The 22,653-nt window shown below is 35.9% G+C and overlaps 3 protein-coding genes across 4 annotated transcripts; 1 reads left to right on the top strand and 2 right to left on the bottom strand.

The window, feature by feature from the left end:
• Window positions 1–736: 736 nt before the first annotated feature.
• Window positions 737–6,142, top strand: LOC143461183 (uncharacterized). 2 transcript variants are annotated; one of them, XM_076959004.1, is made up of 3 exons: window positions 737–2,227; window positions 2,576–2,744; window positions 4,243–6,142. In XM_076959004.1, the coding sequence occupies exons 1-3, from the start codon at window positions 1,674–1,676 to the stop codon at window positions 5,227–5,229; spliced, it is 1,710 nt and encodes a 569-aa protein (XP_076815119.1). In that variant the 5' UTR covers window positions 737–1,673; the 3' UTR covers window positions 5,230–6,142. The 2 variants fall into 2 exon arrangements, with proteins under 2 accessions (XP_076815119.1, XP_076815120.1); XM_076959005.1 differs by lacking the exon at window positions 737–2,227 and adding an exon at window positions 2,259–2,425.
• A 1,900-nt stretch (window positions 6,143–8,042) lies between these two features.
• LOC143460216 (nucleolar protein 14-like) lies at window positions 8,043–13,782 on the bottom strand. The gene is made up of 17 exons (XM_076957646.1): window positions 13,531–13,782; window positions 13,133–13,296; window positions 12,579–12,688; window positions 12,219–12,349; window positions 12,034–12,142; window positions 11,843–11,936; window positions 11,613–11,756; window positions 11,371–11,446; window positions 10,977–11,259; window positions 10,641–10,851; window positions 10,417–10,543; window positions 10,220–10,341; window positions 10,011–10,150; window positions 9,757–9,910; window positions 9,172–9,438; window positions 8,747–8,908; window positions 8,043–8,611 (listed from the first exon to the last, which is right to left on the bottom strand). The coding sequence occupies exons 1-17, from the start codon at window positions 13,729–13,731 to the stop codon at window positions 8,506–8,508; spliced, it is 2,601 nt and encodes an 866-aa protein (XP_076813761.1). The 5' UTR covers window positions 13,732–13,782; the 3' UTR covers window positions 8,043–8,505.
• A 5,557-nt stretch (window positions 13,783–19,339) lies between these two features.
• LOC143460850 (uncharacterized) lies at window positions 19,340–22,197 on the bottom strand. Its single transcript, XM_076958506.1, has 5 exons — window positions 22,026–22,197; window positions 21,803–21,837; window positions 21,610–21,666; window positions 20,664–20,723; window positions 19,340–20,528 (listed from the first exon to the last, which is right to left on the bottom strand). Exons 1-5 carry the CDS (start codon window positions 22,049–22,051, stop codon window positions 19,708–19,710), a joined length of 999 nt encoding a protein of 332 aa, XP_076814621.1. The 5' UTR covers window positions 22,052–22,197; the 3' UTR covers window positions 19,340–19,707.
• Window positions 22,198–22,653: the final 456 nt, after the last annotated feature.

Here is a 22,653-nt window from a genome sequence, read left to right on the forward strand (position 1 = left end):
GTATTGTTACGCCATAAGTACGTCGTACTAGTCTATTGTTACGCCATAAAACTGGTGCGAAGGCGGTAGATTAGTATCTCGTACTAAGTACGAGATTGTCTGTAGAGTAGACTAGACTAGTCGTTATAGATACAAAGAGAATTTTAATTACTGAATTTTCCTCACGCTTTTCTGACATTCGTTCTCTACAAAATAAATTCAGGCTATTCAGTAATCAGTACTCCTTTTGAAGTGGACGCCAATACCAAAATTTCACGGCAAAATTTCATACAAAGGGCATATCGCTGCTTGACTTTTACAAAAAGTACGTTCTTGAAAGTGGTCTTTATCCCAGCTTGACCAACAATGCAAAAGAAATGGCATCGATGTTTGGTAGCACGTACACATGTGAACAAATGTTTTCAACAATGTAATTCACGAAGAGCAAGCTAAGATCACGCATTTCCGACGCCCATTTAGAAAATGTTCTGGTTTTTGCGTCATCTGACTTATCACCAGATGTTGAAAAACTTTCACAAAGCAAGCAGCATCAAGTGTCACATTAATACTGTGTTGTTGAAGTGTGAATACATATATTTTTCTCTTTTTGTGATTGGTATGATTGAGATTGCAACAATGTAGCGTAATATACTGAAGTGAGTGTGAATTATAGTATTAATGAAAATTGCGGCCCGCCAAAGAGTTGTACACTCGACATTTGGCCCGTGACTAGCAAAAGGTTGCCGACCCCTGCTCTATGACTTTGTTACGGATTAGAGATCGGGGAGTAAGCAAATTCCGGTTTTCTGTCTTTTGTTTCCTTTGTGAGATTAACACTCAAGCCTCATAGTGAAAAATACTCAAAATAGCAAGAACAAATTTCAATTAAAAATAAGAATACCAGCTAAAAAGGTATTAATGAAGCTGAGAAATATGTATAACTATTTTAACTATTCAAAAAAAGTTGGTTTTTAATTTGTTCATTTACGTTCTACCTTTCATTTTAACCGCCCTTGAAAGTGAAATGATCAGTGATCGTGGTGATGGTGATGGTGAGATTTTATCGGATTTGTAAGTTATATCGGAGTACATTGAGTTTAATACGGGTGCTTATCATGTATAAGAAAGCCGATAGGTTTCAGAAAAGGTAATTTATATAGGTGCTTTATGTTTGGGGTAAGTTGCGGGATATGTTTAAAAGTAAAAGTGCATCAAGCGATCTGCAAAATATAGATTAGATTATATTATTCGCTTTCAGCAAAAGAGGTTAATGTCGTTAAACTGCGTCATACAAAAGAATAGGTTAATTGTCTTATTATAAACGGATGAAATGGCAATGAATAATTTTAGCTACTTGATAGATGTATTGCAATATAGGTTATACGTATTCAACATAAAATATTGACAGCGAGCTCAAATAGTCATATCGGAGATTCTCAAACTAAGGGTCGAGGATTTTATGTAACACTGTTTGCAATTTGCCTTTTAGGAAAAGGTGTCGTCCAGCTCTGGATGTGCCCCGATGTGGGAGTCGAAGGCTTGCTCCGGCTCCGCAATGTTCTCGTTAACACTAAATCTTTTTTTTTTACAGAAATCAGTTTCTATACATTGTATAATGATAGTTGTACGAATGCGAGTTTAGTTGTTTGTCAGCTTGTTTATTTATTTGTTGGACCGTTTTGTGCAATCAAAGCATGAAAGCTTGGGGTTTACCCGTCAAAGGATACTGGACGAAATTACGCACAATAAATATTGCTTTATTTTTGGGAATATTCTTTTTCATGTTTATTTTTTTGTGCATTTTAAATGCAATTACGGAAACAAATTACGTTTTCCTTTATTCTGGAAACTATTTTGCAATTCAACCTTTTCTAAATCCGAAAGATACAATCCAAAACAAAACGATCGCCTCACCAAAACTCAAAGAAGTAGATGAAGAAGTATTTCCAGGAAGAACGGATGAAACAACACATTTTCTCATAAATTATACGAAAACCATCTCCCTAAAAGTTTCCGATAACGCAAGAAGCAATATCTTTGCTGGATTAAGGTCAACTAAAGTTACTTCCAACAGAAAAATAAGGAGGAAATGTTTGTTATGGGAGCAACCGTTGTATCAAGTATCAAACTTACCTACGCAGATTAAGTTAAATGCTGAAAAATTTCTTTATCCCGGATTAATTTGGGGACCAAATAATCAGATTGTAGGTTTCTGGCAATCTATTTATGTCGCCATTCGTCTGAACAGGTAAATATATTTTTCTATACTTTCTGCAAGTATAGAATAAACAACACGTGGTCAGCATGTTATTTTAAAGTTAGATGGAAACATGTAAAAGAACAGCTGGTATCTTCAAATAATGTGATTAGCTGAAGGTGGAGATGCGAATATTTTCAGTTTTTTAAAGCAAAACCATAAAAAACAGTGACGTTTAAAAGACTAAAAGTATGTTTTTGTATGCACAAAGTACAGCAAATCTATGATTAATGAAAGGCATTTGTAAACGAAAAACTGAAGTGAAATTCAAGTAAAATTCTAACCCTATAAAGTGTGATTAAACATTCTGACGTAAGATTTACTGTTCTTGTTTTCAAGGACTTTAGTTGTACCAAGATTTTTTACACACTACACGACGGACAAAAAGGAAAGTGCAATACCAGCATATCAGAGAATTGACGTAAATCGCCTGTGTTCATTCATATCTTGCATTACAATTGAGAAATTCCATAAAGCGTGTAATGGATCCATGAATGTCGTTTTACAGGTTAGTTTAGTGATAGGTATGTTTCTTTTGCCTATTTTTTTTGCAATTTTTAGTGTAAAGAGTCCAAGGTATAATCGTATAGCTTATTATGCTCTTCTCAAATAATACCAGACATATAAAGTCGACTTGCCGGAAACTTTGCATAGTTAAAAATACTTTACGATCATATTAATACTTCACTGCAAATGTGTTGGCCACAGTTGTCATGATGCGCTGCCTGCATATATAGTTAAACTATAGTAATTCGTCAATCAATATATAAAAGGAGTTAAAAATAATCGAGATAATGATTAAACGTCTCCTTCTTGTGAGTATGGTACTACTATACCATGCAGTACAACGTTTAGGTAACTTTTTAAGCCTGATCCATAACAACATTCACATTAGTATTAGGATTGTTCACATTAGTGGGATTCAGCCGGTTCTTGGAATTTTAATGACCTCCGCGAACCTGTTGTTAACAAGCGTATGTATAGGCCTATGTGTACGTCGGCCCCGGACTAATATGGCATGCTGCTAGTAAGAGAACCGGATGTTAAAATAATTGAATCCCACCACTGCATGGTTGTTCATATTTAGATCGTGTTTGAAAAGTTCAAGTTAAATTAACTAATCGCATTCTGAATCTTCCGAACATTTTCTTATCACATTTTCTTTTTTTACAACATTTTCTTATCACCTTGCGTTTTTGCGTTCATCCTATAGTGTATAAAAAAATTGTCAGTATATTATTATGAAAGCAGTAAATTGGGCTTCAGAACTGTACATTTGTAATCAACAAAATCCAATATATACTGACTGTAAAGTGTATAATTCTATTTTATTTTATTTTTTTGAAGTACGGTATAACCAAGTATGACAGATGATTTTAAAAGTTTTTTTTTAGTGAAAACTTTGGGGCTCATGAGCGGGGTCAGATAATCACAATTTTCAAACAGTTTTTTTGCCATTTTAGTTTTGGTTGATATGGAATGAGATTATTTAACTTGAACTTTTTAAACATAACCAATTAAATATGAACAACCCTAATGTATATATACGATAAAATTAATTTGAAATAACTTTAGTGAAAACAATTCAAGAGGTGCGTATTCAGTTCCCGATATTTGTAGACCTCTTTTGCCCACCAAGCCAGACACTGAAGCACATATTATATTAGTGGCCGAACACGTAAAAGTGCATGCATGTGAAGCTCGTGAAGATTTCATATAGCAAGATCTTCTTTTGTTTAGTCCTGCCTGGCTTCAACATATAGCTTAATTACGTTTTATTGCCTCCGTGTAGGCGATAAGTTATATGAAATTGCATAAACGTGGGTGACGATTTAACGTGGGCCTATACGTGTGATAAATAATTATTTGGTACAACCTGTTAATAGCAAAGGTTGACCCCTTCGCTTATAGCTCATAGATGCAGCTTAATTGATTGCGTAAATGCGGTTTTATGTGTGTACTTGTGGTAGCAAAGAAGCCTGATAATGTACTTATATAATGTATAGGCCATGACGTCAACAACAGCTGATATCCGGAGATTTGAAAAGCACACACAGATGAATATCTTCAAAATCAAAGGAAAAAGTGTGTCGGGATTTTTCGGTGCAACCAAGCTGAGGTTATCAGGAAAAGAAAACGCGATAGCCAATGTACCGGCCTTTCCAAGTGAAAATTACAAACTAACATATGAACCTTGGTTATTACCAAGTCAAGATGCCATCAGAGCGGCTTATAACACCACAGCACCTTGTGCTCTATATGCAAATCCATTTTACACAATATCGTTGAAATTAAAGGACAAAATTGCTTTTCCATTGAATATCATTGGTTCCAGAATTGAAGAAATCAAGGATAATGCCATTTTTTCAGCTATCGTTGATTCTGTCCGACGTCCTAAATGTATCACTGAAGCAGCAGAAGCATACATTGATGCTAATATAGGTACTGATGAGTTTGTCACGGTACATTGGAGGTATAATAAGGAGGATTGGCTCCGCACATGTCATTTGGAAAAGAAACGTAACACCTGTGAAATCCTAAAAAACATTACCGCAGAAGACATCGCTAATGCAATTGTTAACAATCTGCCTTTGATGAAAAACTCGAATCGTTCTAAGACCATATTCGTTTATATCGCCACGCCTCCGACTTTGAATGGATTTAAGTTGGAAATTCTAAATCATTTGGAAAACATTACCCGGCAGATTGTAAGGAGAGTGCCAACAGATCTCAACTCTTATTTAAATGAGAGTGGAGTTGAAAAATGTTGGAAAGATACACATTGGGTAAGTTCAAGCGAAATACTTTCGCTTGCTGAAATGGAAATCATGAGGAACAGTAACTACTTTTTCCATTCGGTTGGCTCGACTTGGTCGAGTAACATTCGACCGTTACGATGGAAGTGGACAGATGGGAAAATAGAAAGAAAGTTTGAAGCTTCAATTTTGGGCTTAGCTAAAACTATAATGACGAAGAGAATCAATGGCATTTGATAAGTGACCGATCAATTAGTATAGCACAGGGCAAATATTGTAAATGCATCGTTTGTATAGCTGGGTATCTACTGTATATGCATGAGCTAATTTACTGTCTTGAACTCACTATGGCGATTGTAATAGTAAATTGTAATAATTTAGATAATTGGCGTTTTAGTAAGCAAATTGTGTGTTCTCTGACTAGGAAAAATGTGCCATTTAAAATATGCACGTTTTGTGTTACGTTGCCATAAACCAGGGGTCATCAAACTACGGCTTGTGGGCCAGATCCGGCCCGGAAGATTAATTTGTCGGGTCGGTCTCACTGAATCACAAATAAGCTTATTGTATGGTAGCCTATTGAACAAAGTGGGAATTTCGCAAGCGATCGTCAGTTTTCATGATTATCTGGCCCTTTGTGAAAAAAGTTTGGTGACGCCTGCTATAAACTATGACACGTGGACTATCTGTGTGGTAGAGTAACCTTCTTTTCATGTGCTGTAGTACAATTAGAGTGTTACGAGAATAAACGTGTTCTTGTTGACAATATCTCTGTAATGTAAAGTGTTGTCAGGTTGTTAGTGATTACAAAGGAAATATTCTTTGACGCGTCAATATGTGATCGATTTTTACAACTGGTGGCCTCAGCTGATTTGCTTTCGGAAAAGCAATAAAATTGGAATTGCTTTTAGTTTAAGCGTACTCTTATGAAAATCTCTCTCTAAAAAGTGTGTTTGTAAACATAGTACATGATAGTTTCTTCTGATGTAAATTACTTTATATTTTTGGAACATAAGAATTCGAACTTCAAAATCGCTACATCACAATGAAATAAGTTTGTTTTGTCATATGTTGTTTTACTTTAAGGTGTAGGTTATTTTTGATCGTGTTCATTTAACTGCTTATCGATTTACAATTACAAGTCTACATCAATCTATTTACTGTAATTGCATAAAATGATGAGCTTCTAAGCTGAAAATAATATTAAGCATTTAGTCTGGTACATATGCATTTAAGACGTGAAAGTCTCTGGTTGACACCGCACTGCCAAGTATCTCGTAAATAAATTACGATGCGTATAGGTAATGGTTTTAGGAGAAAGTTCCAATCAATGAGTTTGAGCTATATTATTAATGCAAAGAAATTATCAAATTCCTGTCGATGTAAAATCATTCTACGGTAACTTATTATAAGGTACCTGTACCAAATAAGGCCCACCTAACACTTTTTTGAAAATAACTCAAGAACCACAAATGAGAATAGACTGAAAAATCGTATTCTATTAGTGAGGGTATATGACTACAACATATTAAAACCAGAATACCTGACAACCCCCCTTATTAGGGCCTTATTAGGCACATGTACCTTACGATGGCTGATGGCATTACATAGGTTGATGACAACAGACAATTCCAAATTTCCAACCAACGACAAGTATTTTTGCTGGAGAAAGCCATTGCAGCTTGTGGCGGTTGATCTTAGTTAAAATAAAGTAAAACCAAATAACATCGACTTAAATTAGTCCTATGGCCTTTCTAAGATGCAAATGCGCTTTTCCGGTTCACCCTCTCTCTTCTATTTGAAGGATCGCGGAGGCAAGTGGGCAAATCTGAAATGCGACGACGTTTTTCGCCATATTTTCCAGTTCAGTTGGAGAAATAACCAATTGCTATCAGGGCATGTCGGTGGTGCGGTTGTGCCACTTGATATGTGAACAATTCGTTGGTGTTTTACTGGTCAGATATGGCAAGCATGGCTTATTTTGCAATTTTTTCCAGAAGCATTCTGGTAATTTGGCCCTGTTCCCAGAACTGGGGAAACGCTCTTACAAAATGAGTGCCGATCGTCAATAAAAAAAAAACAGCATCGCTCGTTCTTTCGCTTTTCCATAAAAACGAAGCGCGCTTGTGCCATGTCAGCTCGATAGAAACTCACCTAGCTGGACCGGGAAACGCATAGTAGTTCGACGTTTATATATAAGTTATAGTACTTATTGGCGGATGTCAGTGTTAACACGCTTGATTTAAAAACATTGCACCAAAAACTTTATAGTGTTAAAAATCACATTTTCAAATCACTCGTTTGTTAATTAATTATCTAGGATCCTTCGACATTTTGATGAGAATTGGAGCAAAAACTGATTTATAAATTAAGAGCCTGGCAACCTCCGTAAGTTTTGCTTGCGCTTTGTGAACACCACGATCCCTAGTTCTACGTTTCACCTTTTATCATTCGTTAATTTCACTGCCAGGTATGCTTGACGTCTTCTCAGGCTTATGGGTTTCTCCGCCCACTTGCGGTGATCACTGAGTCGAATTGTCTGGGAGGTGTATTACCTGCCTTTTGCCTTATTGCTTTCATTGCGCTTATTTTTTGCCAAGATTCATAGTGAAATGCTCTAAACCGTTTAAGTGCATTCTATGAGCTCAGATTTAGAAGCCCGGTGCGTCAAGTCATCCGCACATAACAGATTTTTAACTTAATTGTTTCCCGCCAAGATGGGTTATTTGCCAAAGCTGTATGCCTGGCGAATGGCCATTCATTGTATGTAAACAATGGCCAACAAGTGACATCATACACCCTGGCGCAGCATAACACTCGCAGTAAACGGTTTTTTATTTCATTGATTTTGGATTTGCATTTAACCTATAACTAATAGCCACTAACAAACCGTGTAGAGCAGTGTGCAATAGAAACAACGTGCATTGTTAGCTCCTTAACATCCAAATTTACTGACGCCATCCAGCCAAGTTTTCTGACATTTTACAAGAACCTTTCTAATTGCCGGTATAGCTAACGTGACACCCAAACATTTCAGCTGAAGAGAGCAGTTACTGCGAGTAACGTGTTTCGCTCTTGTGACCCAACCAAATTTCAAGGAATAAACAAAAAATAAATAGACTACGAAAATGAATAGACTGTTACGTTAACAAGCTCTGACGTTTTTACACCTCAAGCTCTGAAGTTTAAATATAATTCAAACAATTATATAAACGCTCCAAACCACATCAATACAAAATATCGTGACTACACCAAAATAGTGAATACCGACGGCTGACCAAAAGATGACCATCAACTGAAGACTGTGCACTTGTCTAAGGTAGTTGAAGTGCGCTTAAGCTAAATCAAAATAGTATTGGACATATATATGTGCTTGGAAGACTACCCAGCCAGCTGGTGCTTTATTACGAAGACCCACGGCCGAAGGCGAAATCTGAATTGATAATTATCTAAACTTCGCCAAGTTAGGTATCGGACTGGAGTGTTCATAATGCAATGACAGTTCCCGAAACACTACAAGTCCAGTTTGTATTTCTTCCTCTGAATCTCTTTAACTTCTCCTTCTTGGTTTGAAAGCAGCCCATAGAGTCTCTTTACCTTGGCAGCTCTCTCTTCGTCCCTACAAATAAAAAGAAGTAAAACCACTGACTTGACAGTCCGTAAAAAGGTTGGTAGAAATATTTTCGGCAGCATCAGAGTGACAGAAAAGTTTGAAGGAGGATAAATGACAAGGAATGAAAAGCAACAAACATACATTTCTGTTTGCTCTTTCTGTTGTTGTCGAGATATAAACTTCGAGTCTTTTCTTATTTCTCTCATTGCGCCCTTCATCTCTCGACGACGTTTGTGAAGCAAACGTTCCCGCTCTCGTTTTGAAGCGTTCAGTTTCCTGGAACGTTTCTGAAACGGTTCACCTCTGAAATGAGAAGTATTGGCCTTACACATTATTACAATATTAAAACATATACTGTAGAAATCACACACTGCAAAGCTTGTATTATCTGTATACCACAAACGTGAGAAATGCAGCGACGAAAAAGACTAGTTATTGTTATATTATAAGTTAATGAGAATATGAATCTACGGGACGAATATCGTATTAACTTATCGAAGGTAATCATGGGAGTTCTAATTGTAGCTTATGTTTAGAGCTAAGCATGAAAATCAAAATGTCCTTACACTGTATCTTCAACTTTGGGGTCGTATAATCTCAGCGCTTTCGGTTTTGCTTTGCCGAAAGTAAGAGGTTCTCTTGGTCGTCCGCAGCACAAGTTGATCGTCTCCAGTAAGGACGACGCGTGTTGCTGTAAACAGCAGTCGTTGCTCTTGATAAACAGTGAGCAGACGCGGCTCAAAGAGAAAAAGATTTCATCATAGGCAGGGACTTCCGAGTAAAGATTTGCGAATTTATCCGAAAGTCGAAAGGCAGTTCGAATCAGTTGACACCTACATAAGTTTAGGATGGGATGAAATGGTGTTTTTTCAATGGGGAGGGGGGGTTTAAACTGTTAGGGTGCTACCACAATGTTCCCTCTAAGCTGCGCGCGTGCGCAAATGCGCACTGCTGCCACGGTCTCTGCACACAGAAAATCTGTGCTGCGCACAAGAAAAACAATCTAACCTGAATTAAAAATAAAATAAACGCATAATAATGGCCACAGAGCGTACGTCTGATGTTGCTCACAGTGGTCCAAGGGACCGCTCAGGGAGTAAGTGTGCTTGCTCAGACTGGTGAAAAATTAGAGGGAACATTGGTGCTACCACCTTTCTTCGTCGGTCGCTTCTTCGTCAGTATAATCCTGGCTAAGAAGTTTGGTAAGGTTAGGTTTGTCAGTAACATCGCTTTGCGTAGGATCTTTACACACCAAAAGACTACAGTTCTTTCTGTTACGACGAATCATGGCAACTTCGGGGATTTCTAGAAAAAAGGCTCATTTAGTGGACAACATTTCTGATATTTTACGAATAGATTCAAAACTTGTGAAATCAGCTACTCTTTATGGAGTTTATGTGCTCACCTGGTTGGGTTGTTTCACCAGTTCTAATTGCCATACTGATCACGGTGGCAAGAAAATTCAAACATTCAGGAACCAATCGCTTTGAAAAACAAACATATTCGTATACCAGAGTACAAACAAACAAGCCACGGGCGACGTCCCTGTGACGAAATGTTTTGGAATTTAAACAATAATCATTTATAGAAAACTGAGAAAAAGCCTATATTTACTTTAAACTGAGCACACGACAGTTGTTTAATATATTGCACATAAATCCAAGTGTAGGCGTGACAACGTTGTGGCGAAAATCGCTTGTTGAAAAAAGCAGTTTAATCAACTTGAACTGAATCATCTGCAAAAGAACGAACACAGTAAAAACACAAGCTCCTAGAAAATGACCAACAAAAAACCTTATATTCAAACTTACTGTTTCCAGAGATGGCCACTGGGTAGATTTTTCTGCTTTAAAAAGTTTGTAATGCAGGCTTTTAAGGCGTTCGCTAACACATTGCGCACAACTCTCTGTGTTCATTTCGCAGAGTTCATAAAGGTGGCTGCAGAAAATATGTCATGTGTTAACTTAGGATTAGCAAAGACTCAGCACAATGGACAGCATTTAGTCAGCGTGCTATGAAAGTCTAACTCCAATACCTTGTCAGTATAGAAATTGTGTTCAGTTCGGGGACATGCTTCTGTGCTGCTATGCAGCAGTGTTCCCAAATGTAGGTGAAAAGTTCAATCATTTTTGCTTTATTTCCTTTCCCTAGGCCAGGAGAAAATTCTTTACGCAGTTTTGCAACAACCTTAGATGGACAAACTCCCGGCGACAACAGTGACACAAATTCAGAATATGAAGATGGAACTTCGCAGAAAATGACACAAATCAGTCTTCATGAGATTTAAATTACAACATTGTTTACTAGACAGGATATAGTAATACTTTATGTTTCTGATACATGCATTAAATTTTGATTCAATTTTTCTTACATTTTGATTTGGAAGGAGTGGTGGTCTTTACTGGATTTTCAACGGTTACTTCTATTTTCTCAACAAATTCCTCTTCTAAACTTTCGACATCAACATCATCTTCGTTGCCAGAATCAATGTCAGAGTAACTGTCACTTCCATCTTCAGGTTCATCTGCATCCACTGAAATTCCATCTTCACCAATGCCTTGATCACCGAGATCTGACCCCTCTTCAGGAAGGACAAGATCATCAACATCTTCGTCACTGTGAGTTTTACTTTCATCTTCATCAGCTTTATCTTCCTGGGAACACAATTATGTTCAACGTTACTGTTCGTACATAAGCGACTTATTAACAGTATAATGACCGGGTTCTACAAATTTCAGGACAAAAGTGTAAACATTTCAACTCACATCGTCCGTATCTTCTTCATCCTGAGGCAGAAATGAAAGCGGTTCAACTTCAACTTCTTCTTTATCAAATGAAAAACTTCAACACATTTAGAGATTGCTTTATAATCTGGTTAACGCCTGAATACTATTACCTTCTTGCAGTTATCTTACTTCACCAACACATTGGTTTGGAAATTAAGTAGAACACAAAAACAAGACGAATTCATTTTTTAAGTTTTAACAAACAGAAACCACATCCATACTCATCATCAAGAGCATCAGCAGATTGATGTTTTGGCTTTCTTTCGCCCTCTTCTTGATCCATGAGCATTCTTAATCGTCGTTCCTCTTCCAGTTTTCTCATTTTGGCTTCCCTTTCAGCAGTTAACTCTTCGTCTGTTTTACTTCTGTGTAAGCCGAAAGATATATCATTAATTAATCAACTAAAAATTATTTGTAACATTTTCCGATTATGTCAGCATTCAATCACAACCTTTCTGTAGGAGCAGCTTTTCTTTCAAACAACATTTGCTTCACAAAGATGTCATAATCATCCGGCTTTGACTTTTCTCTAGCTTCTTCCTTGTCTGTAATGTTAAACTAAGTGTTTAAGATGAATTACTGTTTATAAAACAAAATCAAAAAGATGCTTTACACTTCTTGCTCTAATAAAACCAGTGGTACCATATGAAGTTCGCACAGCTGGCTTGATGAGTTTTTGGAAATCCTCCCACGCATCATCCAGCTTGTCCCTTAATTCTTCTGATTTTTCTTTTGTGGCTTGTTTCTCAAACTGCAAAAATTGACCACATATCTAAACATCACTGATCTTGAAAAGTCATATTTTAGAGTAAGGTTGATTCATTTACCTTTGCTTTCTTTGATTTTGCGATAATTTCTTCAATAACGTCTTTTCTTGATTTAATTCCATCTTCTACAGGGTCATCTACTTTCTTTTTAAATATACCGCCACCAAAGTGGGCATGTTCAACATACTCCCCTTTGAGTAAAAGTATAAAGTTTGTAAATGTTTAGAGTATATAATAATGAATTTTTAGACAATCAAGAAAAAAGCATTTTATCACAAAACAAAACCCAGTACTAGTAAAAATTCACATAGTTTGAAGCATTCCTTCCTCTCAATAGAAAATACTTATCTATGTCTCTCAGTTGAGCGATGTTACCCAAGCCACCAAGTAAAAATAAAACGCTTTATAAAAATGCCAAACCTGACATTGTTCCACCAGCCTCATCTCCATCACTGTCCATGAAATCATCAAACCGGTTGATCTTTGATAAAGATTGTCCAAGATGCGTTAACTCTTCATCATCATTAAGGCTACCGTACACAAAAGGCATCATATTGTACTAATGCCATATCTTGCACCCTATTAACTAAGAAGCTATAATAAAATGCCGTAGCCAATTCATGACTTTGCATCTATCAATTCTCAATTACATATTGCTGGTGCGGAGTATATTAGTGTGTAAATTTGAATCTGATCTCATCATATGAAATCTTTCAAACTAAATACCGTATCCACTCAAACGAAAGACGCACCTTTTATTTTTTGCTTAAATCATTTCGTACACTTGTCACTATCTAATCAAGTAAATTTGTTATGTATATAATTTTGAAATTGCTCAACATTTCAGTATCATTTAAAGTTTATGATAACACTCTTTTATGACTCAAAGTATGGTATTCAATGCTAATTACATTCTCAAGAAATTAATGCAACGACAAGATAGAACTCCATCAGCATTTGGTAAGTCAACTTACTTAAATTGTGACATTTTTTCGTGTTTCTTTTTCCTCTCAAGTGAAAACCTTTGCAGCATTTTTTCTTCCAAAGAAATTTGGGCATCACTTGCACCAAACCTTTCATCTTTGATGTTGTTTGCTTTGTTGCGGTACTTGTACTCTTGCAATAGAGTCTCTTTCCTCTAAAATTACAAAAGCTGACTGTTAAACAAGTAACCACGTGCCACCAAATAGTTTGAAAGTTCCAAACTCATTGAATTGGTTATTGGAACTATTAAAAAGGAAGAATGGCTGGAAACTAAACACAAAATGACAAATTAACATCAAAAATTCAAGTTTACTAGGTAGAAAAAATAAAACATTTAAAGAAAAAAACAGATAACAATATCATGTTTGTATTTTATGAATTTAAGTACCTTTTTATTTGCTTTTGAACGTGACACACCAGGTAATCCAAGATCATGCTTTACCTTCCTTCCAATTATGTTATGCTTTTGTTTGTTTACTTTGATTTCAAAAGGATTATTTTTTACTTTGTCCAATCCAAAGGCAGAATTTGCATTTGATTTAGACTTGCGTACTTTATCAGATAATCCTTTCTTTTTATTTTTTGCCATATTGCTAACAAACAAAGCTTATCTACTGTAGACACCAGAAGATAATAAAAACAGCCAAGAATTTTAATACATAACAATATAATGCAAGACTAACATGCAGTGTCGTATTCACAAACTCTTACTCAAGATTGTGAAGTTTTAATTTCATTGCTACTATTGTATAAAATTGTCTAAATTTTTGCCATATGCTGTTATATGCATGATAACGCTGTGATTTCGGATTGGAAACATCTGATATTGTACTTTAGAAGTTATTTACAATTAGATTTAGTCTGGTGCACTTTATACACCAAAGATATAAGTTGTGTAAATATATATCCAGAAAATAGTTGCCTGGTGGTAACTTTTGCTTCGATGAGGTCACCATATTTCAAAGTGAACTTCCTTCACAACTACGATAAATAAATAATTGAACAAAGCTTTCACAAAATGATTTGCAATCGTATTTTTAACGAAAAAAAAATAGATGAAAAACTTTGGTGTGGAGACAAGCATTGAAGTCTCAATAAGTTGTTTATTCATTACACTGGTCTACAAAAACAAAAAAAAATTTTGTTGCATGAACTTTGATGATTGATTTAGGCTAAGTTTTGGTTGCTGAATCCAATTCTGAGCTCAGAATTGCTCTATCACGTCAGGTTTTTTCGCTGCGCATTTTCCCCAATTTCATAAATTGATCAAATTTTGACTTTCGTTAGTGACGGTACGGTGAGCGTATAACAGCAACAAATCAAATATTGTTATTGAAATCACCTATGATGAAACCTCGGCTGGAAGTTTTGTTGTAGCACAGAATGACAGAGTTTTCAGTAAACTTTAATCTAGTGGTTCTCAATCTTTTTTCAATCACGGACCTCTTTTCGAATTTCGAAAATATATGTGGACGCATTCATTTTTTTTTCGTATCTCATTACTTAGTTACCATCTTTATACATCGCGCTTGGTTTATACATCACGTTTGGTAGCTCATTACTGAGTTACCGTCTTTATCTGTATACATCTGCCCTGGAGACTTAAAAGGCCAATGCTTTTTGTGACAGCACCCTGCTCTTTAGTAAAACGTAAACATTGTCAACAATAAACATAACATTGTTTGTATAATGTAAAAGAAAAGAGTTCAAAACGAAGCCTGAAGTGCGTGTTACTTCACAATGGAAATAAATATGCATCGATTCCAGTAGGACATTCTGTGACACTCAAAGAGACGTATGAAAACATTAAGGATGTGCTGGAAACACTGAAGTACAGTGATCATGGCTGGGCATTATGTGTAGACATAACAATAATGAACCTTCTGTTAGGACAGCAAGGTGGTTACACCAAAAACCCTTGTTTTCTCTGCTACTGGGATAGCAGAGCCATAGATGAGCATTGGATAAAAGATAAGTAGCCAGAAAGGAGCAGTTTAACACCTGGAGAGAAAAATATCATTCATAACCCGTTAGTAGATACCAAGAAGATCATCCTGCTGCAACTTCCCACCAATCTTGGGGCAATGAAATGGTATGCTAAGGTTCTTGATCACAATGCTTTAGAGTTTAGGTTCTTGATCACAATGGAGATTGCTTTAAGTACATCTGCTAAGCCTTCCCAAGTCTCAGTGAAGAAAAGAAAGAAAAAGGCTGTAGTTTTTAGTGGCCCACAAATAAGGAAGCTGCTCAGAGATCCAAACTTTGCAGCATCAATAAACAGAGTTGAAGCAAGGGCTTGGAATTCTTTTTCTTTAGTTGTTAATAACTCCTTTGGCAACAGAAAGGCAGATAACTATCGAGACCTCTTAAAAGAAATGTTATTCAGCATGCAAGAGATGAAATGCAATATGAGCATAAAGCTACATTTTCTGAAAAATCATTTAGATTACTTTCCCGAAAACCTTTGGGACGTCAGTGAAGAACAAGGTGAGCGCTTTAACCAAGACATTAGAGTTATATGGAAGAGCGCTACCAAGGCCGATGGGACTGCCAGATGATGGCAGATTACTGCTGGAAATTGAAGAGAGAAAATTACACCACTACCCATAAACGAAAGCCATTAAAACGAAAATTTTCGAGGTCTTAAAGATTGTGGCAGTTTTGTATCATTACATTGATTGTTCAACGGCTAGTTTCTAGTGATGTTTTTTAAATGATTTCGAGGCTTTGTGTTCGTGTTTTGCATGATTAAGCGTTCCAGCAGTTTTGATTAAAACAACCTCTACATTTCAAAGCGGTTTCTGATTTGCGGTATTATTTATATTGATCATATATATTATTTCAAAAACGTGATGTGATAGAAAAAAAATAATGCCAGATTCGGATTCAGCGCCCCAAAATTAGGTAAAAAAGACCCCAACACAGTCTGCCGCAAAAATCGTGTTGACCAGTGTTATTATTGTTTATTTGTTGTCATAAGTTGTTTATTTCATTCATTTGGCATTAAAACAACAAAATTTGCCTTCTATCTCTATTACATGTAAAAGAAATTTGTGTACAATGTGAGTCTTGTGTGTGCATTGCTATGCCAGGGGTGTCCAAATTATTTCTCAGCACCTGTTTTTTACTGGCCCGAGGCCATCATGGTAACTTCATACCAAAGGTAAAGAAATTTGAAAGAAACATTGGAAGTATAAAAGTAACAAAATTTATATCAACACAACTTACATAAAACTGTTTTATTTAGAAGAACGCTGAAGCACTGCCATCCTTTACCCGTCCATTTTGGAATGAATAGAATATTATACTACAATATTGTAGAATACAATATTACATTGCAGTAGTTCTTATAGTTATTTGGTATACATAGCGCTATGCTGCATAGACTTTGCGTTTGTGGTAGCTTTTATCTGACCTATGCCTCATAATGTAGCCATATACCAGACGAAAAATTTTGCGAAATGAGCAGTATTAGGCTATTTATTGCTAAAAATGCACAGTGCAATCTATAATTCTGGTCAAGGTTATCAAATAAAACACTTATAAACACAATTGCTTTTCCGTTAGAAAATCGGGGATTGGTTTTGAGTTTCGACACGTGAAAGACCTGACTGGAAAGTAGGGCAGTTTTCGACGAGAAATTGTGCGTGACAACACAAATTTTGGCATGATGACATGCACCAAAGCCTTAATTCTTTCTTTATTTATTTATTAAGCATTGGTGTTCTTCAAACAACCAGATTTTTTTTGTTTGATTCTTATAAATCTTTGTTAAGATAAAAAATTTGGCATGCACGCTGGAAAATCTCCTGCCACACTTTGCACTCGGCCTATAAGGTCTATCGGTACCAGATTTAAAAGTTTGCCGTTTTTTTTGGGCGAAATAGCCCGCTCAACAAGCTCATAAAATAGGGTCGGGTAGCCAGTGTACGAAAAGACATGCCATGCTGCTGATTCAAACCTAAAACGATAAGTTATACATCTCATAAGTTGTACACAACGTGTTCACTTCAAATTGCTGTGCAGCAAGCACAGTCCTAAATTATATCAGAGTAGGAAAAGCCACGCTTTCAACTCTGATCATAGAAATCTAACAGCAATGCGCCAATGCAAACCCAGTGTTTCCCATTCTATTTCTTTATCCTGACGTGGGACTATGGTGGCTGCAGGTGGCACCAACTAAACACGTTTTTATATAATATCTAAGGGTAGAAAATGTAGCGTTTCAAAAAGTAAATCATGGTTCGCTTTCTTTTCAGTATTGTCTAACCTTTACATTCCCTTGTGCTAGTTATGAAGCAAACACACAATGAGAAATTTGTTGCAGAAAGTAATCAACTATTTTCTTAACTGGCATGATACGGTGTTGTATCATAATAATTAACCTCTTTCTTCGGACTGAGAAAAAGTCTTTGCACGGCTTATTAACTCCGCGATAATTTCTCATCGCTCGATTTCCAGTTATCGAGCTAACGGTTTTATCCTTCTAAGTAGGGTAGGTAGCATACAACTAAATAGCAATAGCTTTTGATACATTCTTTAGCAACAATTTGGTGAGAAACTTTTACCCAGAACTCACGGACCAGTACACTACCAAACATATCTTAGCAAGTAGAGTTATTTTTTAGTTCTGAGTTATAAGATACTCTACCGACTTATTATAAATGGTTTTCTCACTAACCTCAAATCTGACTCAGATACTTCCGAAAATCGAAAGTAGCCTATCTCAAAAAAATTTTTTTCGAAACTTTTAAGAGGTATAAAATGGGAAAAGTAGGCTATACATGTAACCAACTTTAACGGACTTTGTAAAACAAAAAAAAACGACTTTGATATAATTTTACGGACTTTCTCGCGATTTCGTAAATATTCAAGTGCATTGCTTTCTTATTATCGAACAGCGGACATTGATTATTTTAACGCAAGTGTTTACAAAACTCATTCCATCTTCAATATTGCTGTAAATTTCATCTTAATATACACTTTTTCTTGTTAGGCCTACATTTTTCCCGTTTATTCGGTCAATTGTAGCATACTGGTGACGCTGGGTCAGTTGTAACTTGTAACACCATATTTAAAGCTGCTATTTTATTACAAATCATTAAAATCGATCATATGTGAATCTATAAATCAGTGTCAGCGTAACAGGTTTGAAAAAAAAACGTTTAAACTTCACTAACACGACGTTTATAGATCCAGTGCTTGCATACCATGCACTGAATCCATCATTCACCTTGCCGATTGCTATTGAAATGCTTGCAGCATGATTCGTCGACAAATTCATCAAATTCTAAAAGCATGTGTGATCAAGTTGACTGGAACAAATAAAGTTGATGGTTGAACCGTGGGTGAAGATAAAGATCATTAAGTGATATTTTAATAAAGTGTTCGGCAAGCTGTTACAATCAATCTGTGGCCGTCCCTGCCAATTGGCTATGAGTCCCTTCGGAAGCTATTCCAACGAACAGTCTTCTATCATTAAAGCCCACTTGGACGACGGCTGATAAAACTTTATTGACCATCATCAGAACCTAGAGTGAGAGCGGAACTCACCTTCACTACCAACGAGATTGCATGTCTTTCTCAGCAGCACTTTCACAGGGATCGATCGACCAACATACTTAAGAAAATAAGACTGTATATTGAGCCGGTAACTTACGGAACAACTGATTAACTTGATAAACGCTGAACATGAAAATATAAAGCAACGCAATCAACGTTAAATTAACTCAGGAATGTCAAGAATCGGTAAAGCAAAGAAATTAAAAATATTGTCCAATGTTGTGACTTTGACATGATGCCGACCGCCATAAACCCAAGCATACGCATCCAACTTGTGACCAAAATTTCTAATCTTCTACAAACCAATTGCACAAATAAAGACTAATTTATAATAACTCTTATTTCCTATTTCCTCCTTGTTATACCGCCAAGAATCTGATTTTATTATTTGTTTGATGCAGGCAAAATTATTCCGTTTTTTTAGAAATTACTCACTTGGTTTAAAAACAAATTTTTGTTGATCTTTTCTTTTTAGCATACATTACAGTTGACATAATTATCTTAGCTTATACTGGTTGTAAAGCCGACGTATTGTCTAAATTTTCGACAGCCACGTAGTTAAACAAGGAACATTTAAACTGTTACACTTGACCCGTGTTACATTTGTCCCAGGTCTCCCCAAACGCCCAAGAGTATCCAAAGCAGTTATTTTTATTAGATTTACTGAAAACGTGAAGATTACAACAAAAACGTGCACAAAAACATAAACAAACCTGACAAAAATCGTTTACCTGTTTTGCAATAGGATTATAATGATACAGTTTTTTGCAAACTTTGTTGTAAAATTTTTTTAAACGCATTGCAATTTGGGTAAGATATTTTACATGCTTGTCTGAAAATGGAAGTCACGGTTAAAACGAAGAAAAGAAAATGATAAATGAAGCAACTTCATTTCATTAATAGAAATTTATAAAATAAATAATTTTTTCTGTCGCATAAATAACAAAAGTACAATCATTATGTACAAATGCAGATATATACAAGTGTAGTGCCAGCAGTAAATTTAAAATTCGCTTCGAGCTCTTTGCAGCATGTTCTCAGCTTTTGCAATGTCACTGATTCTCTCTGCTTCTGTGCTAAAATCAGCTTTTCGCATTGCAGCGATGGCTTGCGACAGAATTCTAGCTGCGTCTTGGGGTCTATTTTTCCTCAGGTAAGCGCCCCCTAAGTTGTTCAGGTGTGTACTGAAAATCTCGAATTTTTCTGCGTCACTACCAAGTGTTTCTCGCATCAGATTTACGGCTTCATTTATTGAAGCTTCAGAAGCATTATGATCGCCAACCAACCCCTGGAAAATCTCAATGTGATGCAAGCAGTTAGCCTCAACCAAACACAACTGTTTTTTATCCACACCATGGACAACCTTGAGGTGCCTTCTCATTTCCAACATTTGTGGAATGAACTGGCGCTTTATCAAAGCTCTAGAAGCCAAATTTTGATTTACCAGGGCCATGACTATTAACTTGCAACCTAAAGCGCATGTTTGCATGCCGTTGACTACATTAGCAATATCAATTTCGTTTTTGAGAAGAGAAGCACCAAGTTGAAAAAACAAGAAAGCGGAAAAGTACTCTTTTTTTACCTGGAGTTGTTTCGCATATCTAATTAAATCGTCAGGTGGAATTTCTAATTCGTCGCGAATTTTGCTTTTCAACTCGCTGATTATCTGTTGGCATTTGTTGTCACGATCGGTGGTAATGAGCGTAGTGAAATATTTTATCAATACCCGAACGAAATAAACGCTGGCACCTAGCTTGTATTGCTTTTTCAGCAAGCCATAAGCTTCCTCATGTTTTCCCTCCTCCATATATTCGGTAGCTTTTGCTAAAATAAAACGTTCAACAGTGGTTAAAGCGGCTATATCAAAAGAATAAGAGTAACTAAAGAAAGTAATTAATAAATGCAGGCTGTCACGCCAATATACTTCGAATGAACAATAACCAACGCAAACTTATTCACCTTCAAGGCCAAGTAAGCGCTCGACTGATGTGGATTGCTCCGAGGATGTCTCGCGTTGATCTATGCCAAGAGTTACAGTTTTTATACATTATAAAGCGGGGAAAGGTGAGCATGCTTTAAAACACCACGCAGTAGCCATGTTTACATCAGTTGCAGTTGAAAACATATTGTGTTAACATTGCTAATTTGCTGGCAAAGCTTGTATATAGCCTATAATAAAAGCTGCTTTTCCGGTGTACGACGTTTTTTATTTAAATTTTCATTTGTAACAGCAACTTGCTCTTTCGAAACGAAACGTTATAACTATATTATCAGAGAAGTCGTTCATCAGAAGTGCAGCTTGTAGATTTGAGATTATGCTTAGTATTAAACATATAGCGTTGATTTGTTTGGTATTATAATTTTTATACTGTATTATATTTGAATATTATTATCTTGTGGTTATTTTTATCATAAATTAGTTCTAATTTAATTTAGCTATAATTTTGTTAAATTAAAAAATTTACACTTAAAAAACAGCCTTTTCTGTTAACTTTATGCCTGGCTGCAAACTTGTGATAGGCTATTAACTATATAGTTTCAAATAATTACAAAATTATCCGTCACTAAAGCACACGTCAATGTAAATGAAAATAAAATTGTAAAGTATAAAGAACTAAAAACAAAAGATAAAAAGCAACAAATAAAGCACGACTGGAAGTTGGTTCATTGAAATGTCGAGGTCAGTACGGGCAAAATTCAGTCTGTCGCATACAAAACTCCATGATAAATAAATATACTTTAAATCAATAGCTCTAATAAATCTACTTAAAAAAGCAACACTGCTCCGTTCTCAAAAGCCTATTTGTTAAGCAGTGATGGGCTTTTTTATTATTAATGCTTCGTGATGTTATATAACGATGATGATGTTATTATTGTTATAGTGCATCAAAGAGCTTAAACAAACCTGATGTTGCTCCTGATTCTTGGTCGCTTTTATTGTCGTCATCATCATCAGTCTGAGCTGTAATTTATGAATAAATGTTAATGTTGCCTTAAGCAGCTGCCTACAGTAGTATAACAAGCAAATCTGTATTGATGCAGCAGTAAACTTCTCGTATCTTGATGTGAGATATGTCAATCATTTATCTAAATCTTACCCAAGCGTTGAAGGCCAGCAAGAAGCTGCAGTAAGCTGCAAACAACACGGTGTTAGAGCAAAATATAAAAATATTGTTTGAAATTCCCATTAAATATGTTGTTTATTAGCCTATATTTCAATAATTACTTAAGTAGTGTGTAATCACACTGTTTCACTGCTAACTATAATTTTCCAACAACCATAGCGATTGCTTAAAAAATCATTTAGCCTAATTCACTTACCCGTCGTTGTCTGCACCGAAGCTCATTGTCGAAAGCTGTGGTAAGCTATAAAGTAAGTTCAGCAAACACTACAAGCATAAAATCAAAAAGACAGAAATGTCTTTACAATTTGAAAGAGGTGCAACTGCTTCAAGCGACTGGTTTCTATGAGTGTTCATTGTTCTTATGCTGGGGACGTGTTTGTTTGCTTTACTGTATTCTCTTCTCTTTATAAACGAGTTTCGGTTCCTCCGTCGACTCTGCTGTTTGGCCAAATCAACATAGTGTGATGGTGCAATACGAGACCAGAGAGCAATTGACCTTTTAAGAAAACACGTCTCACCTTACACGTTCTTTCATCTTGTGCTTTATACACGATTATACATAGAATTCCTGAAGAATGCGCAACAGCCTACAATCACGCGTAATTGCAAGAATATTTGCAATCACAATTTACTAATATAGCCAGTGTATTACCTTAAACATTACAATCAGCAAACCTAAGGTGTTTGAATTAATTATTTCTTGTTTAATCTGCTGTTTATAGTCGAGCAATGTATAAAACCGATGCTACAAACTATATCACTATAGTTATACACATTTAGTTTCTCGTATTGAATTAAACGATGCGACATCTTTCGAATGCTAA

This window comes from Clavelina lepadiformis, chromosome 5 (genome assembly GCF_947623445.1).
Source record: "Clavelina lepadiformis chromosome 5, kaClaLepa1.1, whole genome shotgun sequence".
In the NCBI taxonomy this organism is placed as follows: domain Eukaryota; kingdom Metazoa; phylum Chordata; class Ascidiacea; order Aplousobranchia; family Clavelinidae; genus Clavelina; species Clavelina lepadiformis.

Excerpts from the sequence above, each read along its gene's own strand:
- LOC143461183 (XM_076959004.1), top strand. The coding sequence starts at position 1,674 with ATGAAAGCTTGGGGTTTACCCGTCAAAGGATACTGGACGAAATTACGC. Across the intron at positions 2,228-2,575 it reads GTCGCCATTCGTCTGAACAG|GACTTTAGTTGTACCAAGAT; the intron begins GTAAATATATTT and ends CTTGTTTTCAAG. Across the intron at positions 2,745-4,242 it reads CCATGAATGTCGTTTTACAG|GCCATGACGTCAACAACAGC; the intron begins GTTAGTTTAGTG and ends TATAATGTATAG.
- LOC143460216 (XM_076957646.1), bottom strand. The coding sequence starts at position 13,731 with ATGGCAAAAAATAAAAAGAAAGGATTATCTGATAAAGTACGCAAGTCT. Across the intron at positions 12,689-13,132 it reads GAAAAAATGTCACAATTTAA|CCTTAATGATGATGAAGAGT; the intron begins GTAAGTTGACTT and ends TGTGTACGGTAG. Across the intron at positions 9,911-10,010 it reads TGGTGAAACAACCCAACCAG|AAATCCCCGAAGTTGCCATG; the intron begins GTGAGCACATAA and ends CCTTTTTTCTAG.
- LOC143460850 (XM_076958506.1), bottom strand. The coding sequence starts at position 22,051 with ATGAGCTTCGGTGCAGACAACGACGG. Across the intron at positions 20,724-21,609 it reads AGAATCAGGAGCAACATCAG|ATCAACGCGAGACATCCTCG; the intron begins GTTTGTTTAAGC and ends CTCTTGGCATAG. Across the intron at positions 20,529-20,663 it reads GCGCTTACTTGGCCTTGAAG|CAAAAGCTACCGAATATATG; the intron begins GTGAATAAGTTT and ends GTTTTATTTTAG.